Below are 13,173 nucleotides of genomic sequence, written 5' to 3'. Positions count from 1 at the left end.
ATTCCTTGAAGGTCATCCAGTACAACAGAATGTGATCTCTCACACCACGATGGTACAGAACGAGAGCTGAAGAATATTTAAAATGAAAACTAAATCTATTATCCAAGGGTTTATAAGTTATAGATTCTGAGAGACCCATATACAACAGCAAAACAGCCGATAATCTTGATATGATGTTCTCCCAACGTTTTCGCACAGTGACATACCATGTCCTGGATATGTTGATGCTGAATAAAATTTCATTGCGCTTAATTCAGTCCATGAGGATATCCGTCAGAATTGTATCCTTCGAACTATAGTCAGATGCCATTCCAATAACTCCAATACAAGCAATTCCTAGCGCCCAGAAACCTTCATGAAAAATAAGATTTTGTCATTCTATCAGAAAGCAGATAAAGGGGCCCGTCCTTGTAATATCTTCATTGTCTATGGAACCCTTGTGTACGAAGTGGATTCGTTGTCCGAGTAGTCTCTTCCTCTAATCCAAGCAATGGGGATTTTCTAAGAGATCTTCTAAGAGATCTCTACGAGACTTCTAAGATATATCCAAGAGTCTCTTCGTCTAAGGTGTGTGACATCTTACGGGGTTCTCGTCTCTACTTCCAGACCTCATCGTCCAAAGGGACTCATTAAGGTCCTCCAAGGAACTTCGTCTACCAAGAGACTTTATCGTCCAAAAAGCGGTCTGAAGTACTTCGTCGTCTAACATCTGGTATAATGAAGTTCCATCCATCCACCACCGAGCTTCTTGAAGTCTTAAGATATTACTGTGTCCAGGAATGATCTAAAGCGTTTTAGAGGGCAAACATCGTCAGAGATTCTAGACGAAATCTTTGTAGAGTCCCCCTTTAAAATATATACCGATAAGTTTAAAAAAAAACTTTCTATAAATAGAATTCTGATATTCAGATCCTCTGAATCCAGAGTTTTTGAGACCTTGTCATCCTGCACAAGAATACAAATCCCACATTGGACAGTGCTATCACCCACCAAGAAGCACTAAACACATTTGTTTGCTTTTCCCTCGCTTTTTTTTTTTGATTCTGACATCCCGCGTCAAGCATTGTGGTACCGGAAGCACACAAACACACGCTAAACAAGCAAACAATTTGTGTCTCTAATCGTGTGGAAAACGTGCACCACAAATAACAATGGAATCGGTTACCAAGCACCGAGACCTGATCCTGAAAATTGTTTAATAGATTATCCGCCCCTCCTATTCTCTTCCTTCTCTCGCACTTACTTACCTCACCATAATACTGTATTATTCCCGACACACACGCGGATGGTAAAGCCGCCCTGTTTTTTTTTGGTATTCAATCCTTATTAAGATAAATAATAAACAACTTACCATTTTTCGTACGGCGCAAAAACCCTGACTGAGGACGTCGGAAAACAATGCGGAGTACCTTTAATCGAAGAAGCGATATTGAAGAGCACACACACACACAGGCAAAAAGCGCTTCAATTACTGCTATTATTCGAACCTCTCGTTCCTTTGTGCTAACCGGTTGTGTGTTCGGTAACATATTTCATTTCCATTCCCGCCGACCCCCGGGCGGAATGCTGAGCGAATGGTGCCCGGAAAGATGTCCGCTGTCCGTTTGTGGCGTTGTCCCGCGCGCGCAAGTTTTATAGTTTCCGAATGTGCCCTCCCGGGATATTGTTCCCCCTTTCTCGGTGCACAGTTAATGGCGAACAATTAAAAAACATTTAACCGACTTTAACAAAGATGACGGATAGCACGGAGGGCATGTACACCAATTTGGGGTGGAAAACATAAAGACCCTCCCTTTCCGATGGCTCGCACATTCGAGGTTTGGAGAGGTCCTAGCGCGAGAGATGAATAACCAGGGAGGGATAAAGAGAGAGAGAGAGAGAGAGGGAGCGGGAGCTAGTGAGTGTTGAAAAACATATTTTCCAACAAGGAAAGAATAACATCAGCAACCACAAGACGGCTGCCTGATGCGTTGTTTCTTTGTCCGAGTCCCTCGGGTTTTTTTGTTGTTCGCCAGCTAGAAGAATGGGTTGAAGTGCTGAAAAGCAGAGAAAAAAATATATATATATATGACAAAAAGCAAGGAAATAAACAACACTTTGGCACAACGGTCGTGCGCTGGATGATGCTGGGATATAGCAGCGAAAGCCGCTCCGACCGGAAACAATGGCGAAACTAAAGGTTGTTGGATGATGGCAACTTGGCCAAGAGTCGCGAGGACTCTTCTTGGTTTCCTGGAACGCGGTGGCGGGGGGTTAGAGTGTGGGACTGTCCGAACGTTGTGGTTCGCTGTTTGGTGGGAAACCGGTAGAAACGGGAGGGGTTTGCTGATGTCCCGCGGTGGGTAGGTGGGGTTATGGCAAAAACCCTATTTGGCCCTATGTGGACCAGAGGTATATGTACGCCGGCAAACGGTTCTGCCGGTGTGTCCTTATAGATATAGCTATGTGCTAGCGGGTCTGGCTATATTAATCCAAACTTTTTTGTCTTCTTCCTTGTACCCGTTGCTCTGGTCCTCTGCTGTAACCGTCCCGTATGCTGGAAGTTGTTGGACCAGACGATCTACTTAATCTCTAACCTCAAATTGCATGTTTGAAACGTCAGGATACAGAGTCGCGCAATCGTCGTCCACGCCCTTCACTAGCCACGGACACACACACACACTGATGTACAGCTGCTCCAAAGAATTCTCCCCAAACACGGTCGAATTTGTCGACGGTTCGCCGAGAGGACGTCTTCGACAGGATGAACTACACTGTGTCCAGCTGCGCTTCACAACTCACTCCGAGCTAGTAATTAGGTGTAATTCCTTAAAACATCTACCGCAACGCACAGTGTTCGGGGGAATTATTAATGCCATTATGGACAATTTAGTTCCAGCGGGTAGATTTTAAAACCATGGTAATCTTTGAAGACAAGCTGACCATGGTGCCGTGGTGATGTTGGTCATCGCCGAAATAAAAAAAGCACCCAATTCTATCTTGCCCCACATTGTTCTTGCTTGATTTGTTTGCGGAAGTAGAATTAATTCCACCTACAGAATTCTCCATAACCACGTTAACCAGTAGACCAGCTTGAGAGCTATTTTTATTGCTTGTTTGTGGGAAATCATTGCGTGGAAACGGAATTTGGTTTAGCGCGATAAATGTGGGCTAGTTTTTTTGCCAATCAATCTCTACACGCTTAATTAACCTGTTTTCCATTGAAACGAAGTAAGTATATCGATCATGCACGCCAGCTGTCAATGTCAGTAGCTAGTGAATCAATCAATTTTTTTCTCTCTCTCTGTGCCCCAACCGCCATGAATGAATTCGTACAACGCTGCTGCAATGAATGGGCGCAGGAGCTTGTTCCTAAATGCTGATACAGCCCGAAAAATTGGCTCTATAAATAGAGCAACTTCGATGCGATGAGCTATTTGCTTCGATTGCTATTAATTGTTTTTTTTTTTTAGCTTTCGGTCTTATTTAGCTGACAGACCGAGCGACTGTTCCAGTAAAACTGGTGGAGCGTTCTAGGTTTGTCAACAGGAGGCTATTCTTATTGTAGATTTTAAATATCACGTTTTTGGGCGTAGTGTAATGCGTCCTTAAACTCTTACAACATTGGCCATCGGTGGGAGAGGTGATAATGGCGCAGGTCCTCACACGTCTGGACCGGAGTTCAAATCCCATCCCAAAATCAAGTCACAGGAAGCCAGAAATTTCAGGCCGAGACCTTTCGAGGTTGTAGTGCCTGGGTTGTAAGTGTATAAGTTGCTTAACGAACTTATTTTATTATTCAAGTCTTCGAAGATTCATCCTGTCTCCTACATATCCTCCTGTCTCTTAGTTTCTCCAAGTTCCAAGATTTATCATGATGTCTTGACTTTACTATAGTAATGGTGATCCAATGCTAACTCTTCAAGAATTCATTATTGCCTTTTTATTCTTACATTTAGAATAGTGACCCAATTCTAACTCTTAGTATCAAGTACAATTCCAAGATATATTATGATTTCTCGACTTTGCTACTGTCATAGATAACTCCAGACAACTTGATCTTATTCTTCAAGAATTAACCTTGTCTTTTTCTTACCTCTGGAATATTGTTATTAAACTCTTAATTTCTCGTTCACTTGCAAGATTCATCCAAACATCTTGACCTTAGTTCTAAGTGTTCCAGAGTACCTCTTGACGTCTTGACCTTATTGTTGGAATAGTGATCCAAATCTAACTCTTGGCTTCACGTCCATTTCCAAGATTTATCCAGAGTTTTTGAGCTTAGTTCCAGAAGTGTTCCAGAGTACTTCTTGGCGTCTTGACCTTACTGCTGGAATAGTGATCCAATTCTAAACCTTAGTTTCACGTCTAGTTCCAAAATTTTGACTGATTAGCGGACATTTCTACTGGAATAGTGATCGACTCTTAGTTCCAACATCTTCCATGATTCTTCCTCACTTTTTGATCTCACTACTGGAATAAAGATCCAGTTGTTACTCCTTGCATCAAATCCAGCTTCTTTATTCGTCCTGACATCATCACCATTCTACGAAGATTGTGATTTATTTATAACTCTAAGTTCCACGCCCAGTTCCAAGATTCTTCCTGCTTTCTTGAACTAACTACCAGCATAGTGATTCAATTCATCCTGGATTCTGGACTTTCCTATTGACATTGTGATCCAATTCTAAATCTTGGTTTCACGTCCACTTCCAAGATTCATCCAGAGTGCTTCATCTTGACGTTACTACTGTAAAAGTGATCCAAATCTAACTCTTAATTTCACGCCCACTTCCTTTCTTCCTGACTTTTTCATCTTCCTACTGAAATTGTTAACCAATTCTAACTCTAAGTTCCAACCCCGGTTCCACGAATCTTCTTGGCTTCTTGAACTTACTACTGGCATAGTGATCTGATTCTAACTCTTCAAGAATTAATCTTGCCTTTTTGTTCTTACCTCTGGAATAATGGTTCAATTCCATCTCTTAGTTTTTCGCCATGTTTCAAGATTCTTCCTGGCTTCAGGACTTTCTTACTGTAATTTTGATCCAATTCTATCTCTTAGATTCACGTCCACTATCAATATTACTCCAGATATCTTGATTTAGTACTGGAAAAGAAAGCTAAGTCCCTATGCTCTTAGTTCCTAATGCTCCAGAGTACCTCGTCGTTACATCTTGGCCTCACTACTGGAATAACGATCCAATTCTAATCCTTCCAGAATTCATCTTGCCATGTCCGTACCTCTGAAATATTGTTATTAAATTCTATCTTTTAGTTTCACGTCCAGTTCAAAGAAAAATCTTGGTTTCTCGACTTTGCTACTGTCACGGTGATCCAGCTCTTAGTCTTAGTTTCACGCCCACTACCAACATTACTCCAGACTTCTTGACCTTAGTACTGGAAAAGTGATCGAATTCTTGCTCTTAGGTTTACGCTTAGTTTTAAAATCCATCATGACGGCTTGCCCTCACCACTGGAATAGTGACCCAATTCCAACTTTTAGCTCCACGCCCGGCTATAAAATTTTGCGCGGTAATTTTTCCCATTTCAGAACTCTTAATTCTACGTTCAGAATTCTACCTCTTATGCTCCCGTCCAGATCCCAGATGCTCCCAACCTTTTTGAGTTTACTACTGCAAATCATGCAACAAACTTGTACGCCCAGAATTGCAAATCTTCATCAAAAACCTTAAACCTGTAATTTTTGAAGTACGATTTTACTGATGCCACCAATGCATCAGAGATATAAGAATTTCTCCTTGAAGTTATTACAACTCCTTCAAACCTTTCACCGGCTCGCCCTAAAATCGCCCATGGCCATGAGTTCGAAATTTACATTATATGGTTGTAGCAAGCAATCCGGTACACGAAAAACGAACCCCCCCCCCCCCCCCCCCCCGTTTTTCGCCCCCAGTGTATATGTATATATGTACATGTTTTTTGCCTACCTTCCCGGCCACACTCGATTCCTCCATCTTGGATTGCTCGGTTGTGTGCAAAATTGTCAACGGCACGGAACGCGGTTCGACTGTCACCAGCAAATGCTCGATCGAACTCTACTCAGCAAAAAACGGGCCGCAAAACTGCGTACTGTAAAATTGAGCATACCTCACATAGCTTCACACACATACCACAAAGACAAAGAAATGAAAGATAGCGCTGATAGTCGTAGATTACTTTAACGGTTTGCCGGCAGCCGGAAGCAAAAAGAAACCGTTCCCAGCCGGCCGTTAAATTGGGAGGAAAACGCGATTGGGTTTTACGGCCGGGACACTCAGCGAAGCAAGCAGCCTCTCTGCTGTTGCTGTTTGTGAGGTTAGGTTGAGCGTGGGGGAATTCAAATTTCACCAAAGCGCGAAGCCGTGCTCTATAGCGAACACTCGTCACTGAAATTGAGTTGCAGCAGTGTATGTTTAAGGTTACATAGTGTTGGTAGAAAGCAAACTTTTCCTCTTCCCTTCCCCACTGCTGGTAACACCCCTTTTGCCGCCATTTTTGTTCTCCACCCCTGGACAATACTGGACGATTTACATGTTTCTGTTAAACACTTTTATATCGCCGCTAACCGACAAGAAACAACGATTGCTGGGATAAAACCTTGGAAGCATCGACCAACAGAAAATAAAATACACCTCCGCAACATTGTCTTACCGAAAGTCTGTATCTGTGTCTGTAGGTGTGTTCCAATGCTATCCTTACATAGCATCCGGTCGGACAGCCATCCGACCTTAGACAGCCGCTGCCCGGCCAGCAAGTCGCTTTTCGGTGCAAAAAGCCTCAACAACCCCCAGCCGCCCCGAAAAGTCCCGAAGAAACCCCGGTAGGACACGCCTACGAATCCACTGACGATTGCGTCAGTAATGGGTTTTATGTTGTTAATTTTTAACCTTCTTTTTTCCCGTATCGAACCACCGACAGTCGTTAATCGTGCTGCCACTGACGTACATTACGATCCATCCTTAGCAACCCCGGCCGCAGCGCGCCAGGCATCTTTCCAACGATTGCAGCTCGCCGCGGTCCTGCCGATATTCTGGCGGGTCGTCCGGTCCATATACTGGATACCGTCGTCACCGGTCAACTTACAGCCGCATGATACGCACGAGCGCAAACCTTGATCCTTCAATAACTCCATATCCATCCATCCTGTACGTCCCACACTGACCGCCGGTGCTCTCCGGCGAAGGTCCAATGAATGCACTGCGTCCATGCATGGCGGCTTTGTTTTACGCTTCTTTCCAGCGCATTTTCGCAAGGCAGTTTACGACTTCCCCAAACCCAATTATGGCATCGTTTGCATTGCTGAACACACGGCAAACATCGTTGCGCTATTCCGGTGCTTTTGATTCCAGCCGGTCAAGCATGAGAAAATGCGTCGATGTACCGCACCGATGCAGGGGAATAAAAAACCAGGTTGGCCCCTTTGAACTACTGCAGCAGGAGTTCTCGCATTCGGACGCCTTGTTTTTCGGTTTGTATGGTCGACAATTCTGAAGCTGACTTTCTGATCGAAGTAAGAAGCTGAATGGGTTGGTTGTCCAACATAGTGTTGCAATTCTGCATCTGACAGACGCTGTATTCTTGCCAGATTTATAAAACAGGCTTTCCCACTTGTTTAAAATGGCAGTTTGAGATTTAGTGGGGATATCGTTTTATTGCTCTGTACAGATTACATTCGGCTGTGAGGTATAAATTAGTTCTTGAAAGTCGTAAGACAAGATTGCTTATCCAAGCTGCAGCCTGTTGTTATCACGAACTGTACGATTGCTTTAAGCAATATGGATGCTTGGCAAATCAAGGCGTCTTCAAATATATCTATAAAAATATTCCTGGAATCAGACTACACATAATGCTTATATTGATAATATGGGTTAGATGCTCTAGTCGCTGACGAGTCTAGAGTTCTGACACGTCAGAACTACAAACCACATCTATGTGGGAGTATATAGTACTAACTTTCCAACTGCGGTAGGAGCCCAAATCAAGGAAGTCACGAAGGTTGGTTCGTCAATTTTTGTTTACAGAGACTTAAAGTCATCTAACTGCACTCGTCGCTTCAGAGTTCTAGGTTTTGGAGTTTTAAACAAAGATTTGCTATGACAAGATCAATGGTTGGGTTTAACTATGGTCGCCACGGACCTCATCCTAAAATATGATCTTAGTCATCCATAGAACCTCGTCTATTCAGAGATCTTGTCATTTCCGAAGATATTATTTCGATGAGGTTTCGTCCGTCAGGGAACTCCAACAAATTAGATCGTCCAAGAAATTAGATCGTCCATGTGGCCTAGTTGTCTAAGAAACCCCACCATTCCAGAGAACTCTTTGTCCAAGGGACTTCTTCTCTTCAAGGATCTTCATCCTCCAAGAGGCTATATCGTCCAAAACGTCCGCTTTATTAGACTTTATCGTCCAAAGAGACTCACCGTCCAAGGAGATCTTTCAACGATATCTAAGGTCTCGTCCGCCAGGGAACTTCGTAGTCCAAGATTTAAGGTTGTCCATATGGGCTAGCTGTCTAAGTATCCCCACCATCGAAGACAACTCTTTGCCCAAGGGACTTCTTCTCTTCAAGGATCTTCATCCTCCAAGAGACTATATTGTCCAAAACGTCCGCTTTATTAGACTTCATCGTCCAAAGAGACTCGTCGTTCAAGGAGATCTTTCAAGGATATCTAAGGTCTCGTCCGCCAGGGAACTTCGTAGTCCAAGATTTAAGGTTGTCCATATGGGCTAGCAGTCTAAGTATCCCCACCGTCGAAGACAACTCTTTGTGCAAGGGACTTCTTCTCTTCAAGGATCTTCACGCTCCAAGAGACTATATCGTCCAAATCGTTCGCTTCATTAGACTTCATCGTCCAAAGAGACTCACCGTCCAAGGAGATCTTTCAAGGATATCTAAGGTCTCGTCCTCCAGGGAACTTCGTAGTCCAAGAAATTAGGTCGTCCATATGGCATAGTCGTCTAAGGATCCCCACCATCCAAGAGAACTCTTTGCCTAAGGGACTTCACCTCTTCAGGGATCTTCATCCGCCAAAAGACTATATCGTCCAAATCATCCGCTTGTTTAGCCTTCATCGTCCAAAGAGACTCACTGTCCAAATAGATCTATGTAGAAATAGATGTCCAAGGATATCTAAGATCTCTTCCGTCAGGGAACTTCGTTGTCCAAGATCCACCGTCGAAGAGAACTGTTTGTCGAAGGAACTTAATCTCTTCGAGGATCTTCGTCTACCAAGAGGCTTTATCGTTCAAAGAGACTCGCAGTCCAAAGAAATTTTCTTATATAAATTTAGGTGGGCATTCGCTACAGGTTCTTAGGCGATGTCCTTTCCTCCGACAACGAACTACCTACTGAAGTCTTGATACGACACTGATCTTGATTCTTTGAACTGTTCATATAATCTTATATAGAGGTAAGATTATAATTGAAACTGAGTTAAGCAGTAATGTGGTGCTTTGCAAACTGCATCACAGAACATGAAGACTTTAGGTTCTGCTCAATTACTTCGTTTGTTGGATGTTGGATGTAACAATGTAGCTTTTTATTACTTTTTGAGCATGCAAGTCAAAACCAAAACTGGTACGCGTATTCATACATATCATCCAGGTGAAGTGATATAGAAATAACCGTCAGTCATATTTGTAACAAAAATTAACAACCATTTATTTCCAATAGGTCACAAAAGCTGGTCACAAACAATTCAAAACTGTAAGCTTCCACCTGAAAGAGCTTTTAAAGCTTTCGCCCTTCGATCGATCGGTAGCGAAACCGCGCGATGCTTTTCGCTCTGACTTCATGAACACAGCGCGTGTGTTCATTCCGAACGCAAGTTCATTTGCTGTAAAATTCCTTGACGGTGCTATAATTTTGGGTTTGTTCTAGTTGCCGTGCTGCCCCTGCTAAACCATAAGACATTGTAAATGCTTCTAATCGCATAAATTTGCTCTAATTCGTTGGTTACATGAAGGATATTTTAAATATGTTATATGTTATATACTTTTGCTCAATTTATTTATATATTTAAGTTTAACTTTTGCTCAATTTGTTAGCTCTATTTTTAAGGCATCACCATTCTAGTTCACCTTGTGAGCTAAGAGAGATTATGTTGGAGCAAAATAAAATTATTCTAATAAAAAAAAACTTGGATTAGATTTGGTGATAGAATACTTGGATGGTGAGTCGATAACGACACCGGTCTTCATTCGGCAGGACCGGGGTTCAAATCCCTTCCAGATCGTTCCCCCGTAGTGAGGACTGACTATCCAAGTATGTGGTATCATTCTAGTCTAGTAAACCGGAAATGGCAGGCATAACCTAAGAGGTCATCAGGCCAAAGAAGAAGAAGAAGAAGAAGAAGAAGGGAATAGATTTATTATCTACTTTAAATACAACTGTTTAGTACGTACTTCGTTAGCAAGATAGTCTTAGCAAGATCTTAGACCGGAAAGCCTGGTTTATCATCTGTCGAACAGTTCTGAAACTCTGATATTGAGCTGCAATGTTTAAGAATAAATAAATTAATTAATTTCTCCACTATGACATAAAATAGAGCAACCCGTGCATTACATCAAAATGCAAAATAATTATAAAAAAGCGGTTGTCAGATGCGTTGGTATTAAAAAACCAAAAGTTGCCACGGGTGCAAACTTTTTATATGGAATTCTCCGAGCTTAGTTATTTTCCTCAATATTTTTTACACCAAAAAACGATTGTTTTTTAAATCTTGTAATTTTTTTTTCGATTTGTACCCCCTATGATTGATTGAGATAACACTTTTCCATATTTAAATGCTTATACCACATGATCTGCTCAGCATATTTATATGAAATTTTCACCAAAGCTGCGTCTTTTTTGTGACCTAACTAACAATATTTGGCTTTAAAATTTTTAAAAATTCTACTGAGACACTGCTCATTCGTATACGACTCGTCATACAAACTTACTATAGGATTTGACGGATGAGATCGGATGACACTTTGATTGCACGTCCTCAGCTGTCAAACGCACACTAGCAACCGGTTAATAGATTTGCGGCCGCGAACGTCAGCTTACACGCTCGATGTACGTGAGCCTTCAGCTGCCCTTGAGATTACATCCGTCGCTGTCAGAAAGCAGAAAGTGAACAGCACCGTTTACGTGCGGTCGCAAGATGATATTACCTTCTTTAGTCAGCGCACCGTATCGGTGAGAATGACATAGGCGCAGGTCGTGGAGGAGGAACAAAAGTAATCCGAAGGTAAATAAAGAAACTTCGTGCGCCGTTCAAAAATCATCCGGTTGCCCTTATCTTGCAGAATTTTTCCTTTTGCGGCGGGTTCGCTTACACACAGTATTTCCCACGGGGTAAGCGTTTGGATTTTTTGCTTTCATCCGCTCGTTCGAATCGGGCAGTTGGATTCCTTTTTTTTTGTTGGACTGAAACTTGCTCCATTTCCAGGGTTTGTTCTAGCAGCGACACCGAGCAACCATCCCCAAACCATGCCAATCAACACGCGGGAACTGCTGAGCGCGGTTGCCATCCTGACCGACAAACAGTCGATGCGCGTTACGCTGAAGAGCAGCGCCAAGGGTGCGACGGTTGCCGGATCGTCCACCTTTCTCGGTGGGCTGCTGGCCGGCCCGGTCGGTCTGTTTGTTGGTGGTGCCGTCGGTGGCCTGATCGCGTACGCCATGACGAACAATCAGTTCAAACCGGTCAGCCACATCATCCAGCACGAGCTGAGCGTCCGGGAGCAGGAGCAGCTGAAGCAGCGCATCGTGGACGCACTGTCCGAGTTTCAGCCGACCGACCTGATGGTGATACTACCGTTGCTGATGGGCAATTTGAGGGCACAGGAAACGGTCATTTCGACCGTCGTTGCGTTCTTAACGAACGAGATGCGTATGCAAATCGTTGACTGATCCAGCCGCGGCTCTCTTGCATTAGGGTGCAGGGTAGGATGTAGATAGGACGGAGATAACGTTTATTCCCAACTGGTGCCTTTGTTTTTTTTTTGTCCCTCTAGCCCACCCCGGCTCGGATAGTGTTATTGTGAATATAGTAGAAATAATGTGATGGGATGGGTGTAAAATAAGCGAAACAGACAAATTTAAGAGGCGTTTAATGGTTTGTTCAATAAACTTTCTTTTTTTTTGAGATAAGAATTGCTCAATTTTAAAATGCTCTGATACGGGGTAAAGTAAATTTTAGACAATTTTGAAGCGTTCTTAGAAATCTTTCATAGCGAAACCCATCCCCGTTCGAGTTGCTGGAAGTATTAACCGATAGCAATCACTAATATCACTAACAGTCACTAATCTAGACAAAGGTAATGTGGTGCAGGTGCAGATAAGACAAAACGCGTGAATGGAAACGAAGTACAACGCATCGAACCTGCGAGCTGTATATTTTACAAGAGAAGTCAATTTTGAAGTATAATAAGCAGGCAAGAAGGATAGCAAGAAGATAGTGTTATTGTGAATATAGTAGAAATAATGTGATGGGATGGGTGTAAAATAAGCGAAACAGACAAATTTAAGAGGCGTTTAATGGTTTGTTCAATAAACTTTCTTTTTTTTTGAGATAAGAATTGCTCAATTTTAAAATGCTCTGATACGGGGTAAAGTAAATTTTAGACAATTTTGAAGCGTTCTTAGAAATCTTTCATAGCGAAACCCATCCCCGTTCGAGTTGCTGGAAGTATTAACCGATAGCAATCACTAATATCACTAACAGTCACTAATCTAGACAAAGGTAATGTGGTGCAGGTGCAGATAAGACAAAACGCGTGAATGGAAACGAAGTACAACGCATCGAACCTGCGAGCTGTATATTTTACAAGAGAAGTCAATTTTGAAGTATAATAAGCAGGCAAGAAGGATGCGCCTCAAGTTTTAGGTTTTAGGTTCAAAATTGATCATTAAAATGATTTTCAAACCACGACTGATCTCCTAGTTCCCGGTAGAATTATCTTGATCAAAGCTTGACGACGTCCCAAATGTTACACCCTATCGCTACTCACCATTATCTGCGTGAGAATTATTTGGATTTCATTTCCACCCTTCGTGTTCCTTTGTTCCTTCGTCTGAAATGTCGTAGACATTTTGCAAGCGAGCTATTCTAGAAAGTCCAGAGATACTCTCGCTCTAGTTCGTGTTAATCTATTCTTGACCTTGGGGTGTGATACTTGCGTGTTAAGTTCAGCTTCAAA

General features: G+C 42.6%; 1 protein-coding gene and 1 long non-coding RNA gene across 5 annotated transcripts; one reads left to right on the top strand and one right to left on the bottom strand.

Annotated features, from left to right (window-relative positions):
• Window positions 1–9,666: 9,666 nt before the first annotated feature.
• On the bottom strand, window positions 9,667–11,096 carry LOC118506457. Its single transcript, XR_004905507.1, has 3 exons — window positions 10,927–11,096; window positions 10,390–10,476; window positions 9,667–10,297 (listed from the first exon to the last, which is right to left on the bottom strand). It is a non-coding gene; the product is annotated as an uncharacterized LOC118506457 (long non-coding RNA).
• LOC118506430 (protein C19orf12 homolog) lies at window positions 11,091–12,905 on the top strand. 4 transcript variants are annotated; one of them, XM_036043562.1, is made up of 3 exons: window positions 11,091–11,219; window positions 11,278–11,326; window positions 11,436–12,905. In XM_036043562.1, the coding sequence occupies exon 3, from the start codon at window positions 11,462–11,464 to the stop codon at window positions 11,882–11,884; it is 423 nt and encodes a 140-aa protein (XP_035899455.1). In that variant the 5' UTR covers window positions 11,091–11,219; window positions 11,278–11,326; window positions 11,436–11,461; the 3' UTR covers window positions 11,885–12,905. The 4 variants fall into 4 exon arrangements, with proteins under 4 accessions (XP_035899455.1, XP_035899464.1, XP_035899446.1 ...); XM_036043571.1 differs by having other exon boundaries at window positions 11,433–12,905; XM_036043553.1 differs by having other exon boundaries at window positions 11,421–12,905.
• The last annotated feature ends 268 nt before the right edge of the window (window positions 12,906–13,173 follow it).

Source organism: Anopheles stephensi, chromosome X, assembly GCF_013141755.1.
Source record: "Anopheles stephensi strain Indian chromosome X, UCI_ANSTEP_V1.0, whole genome shotgun sequence".
NCBI classification, from domain to species: Eukaryota; Metazoa; Arthropoda; class Insecta; order Diptera; family Culicidae; genus Anopheles; species Anopheles stephensi.
Note: the sequence above shows the minus strand (reverse complement) of the source record. Positions and strands in the feature narration are given on the sequence as shown.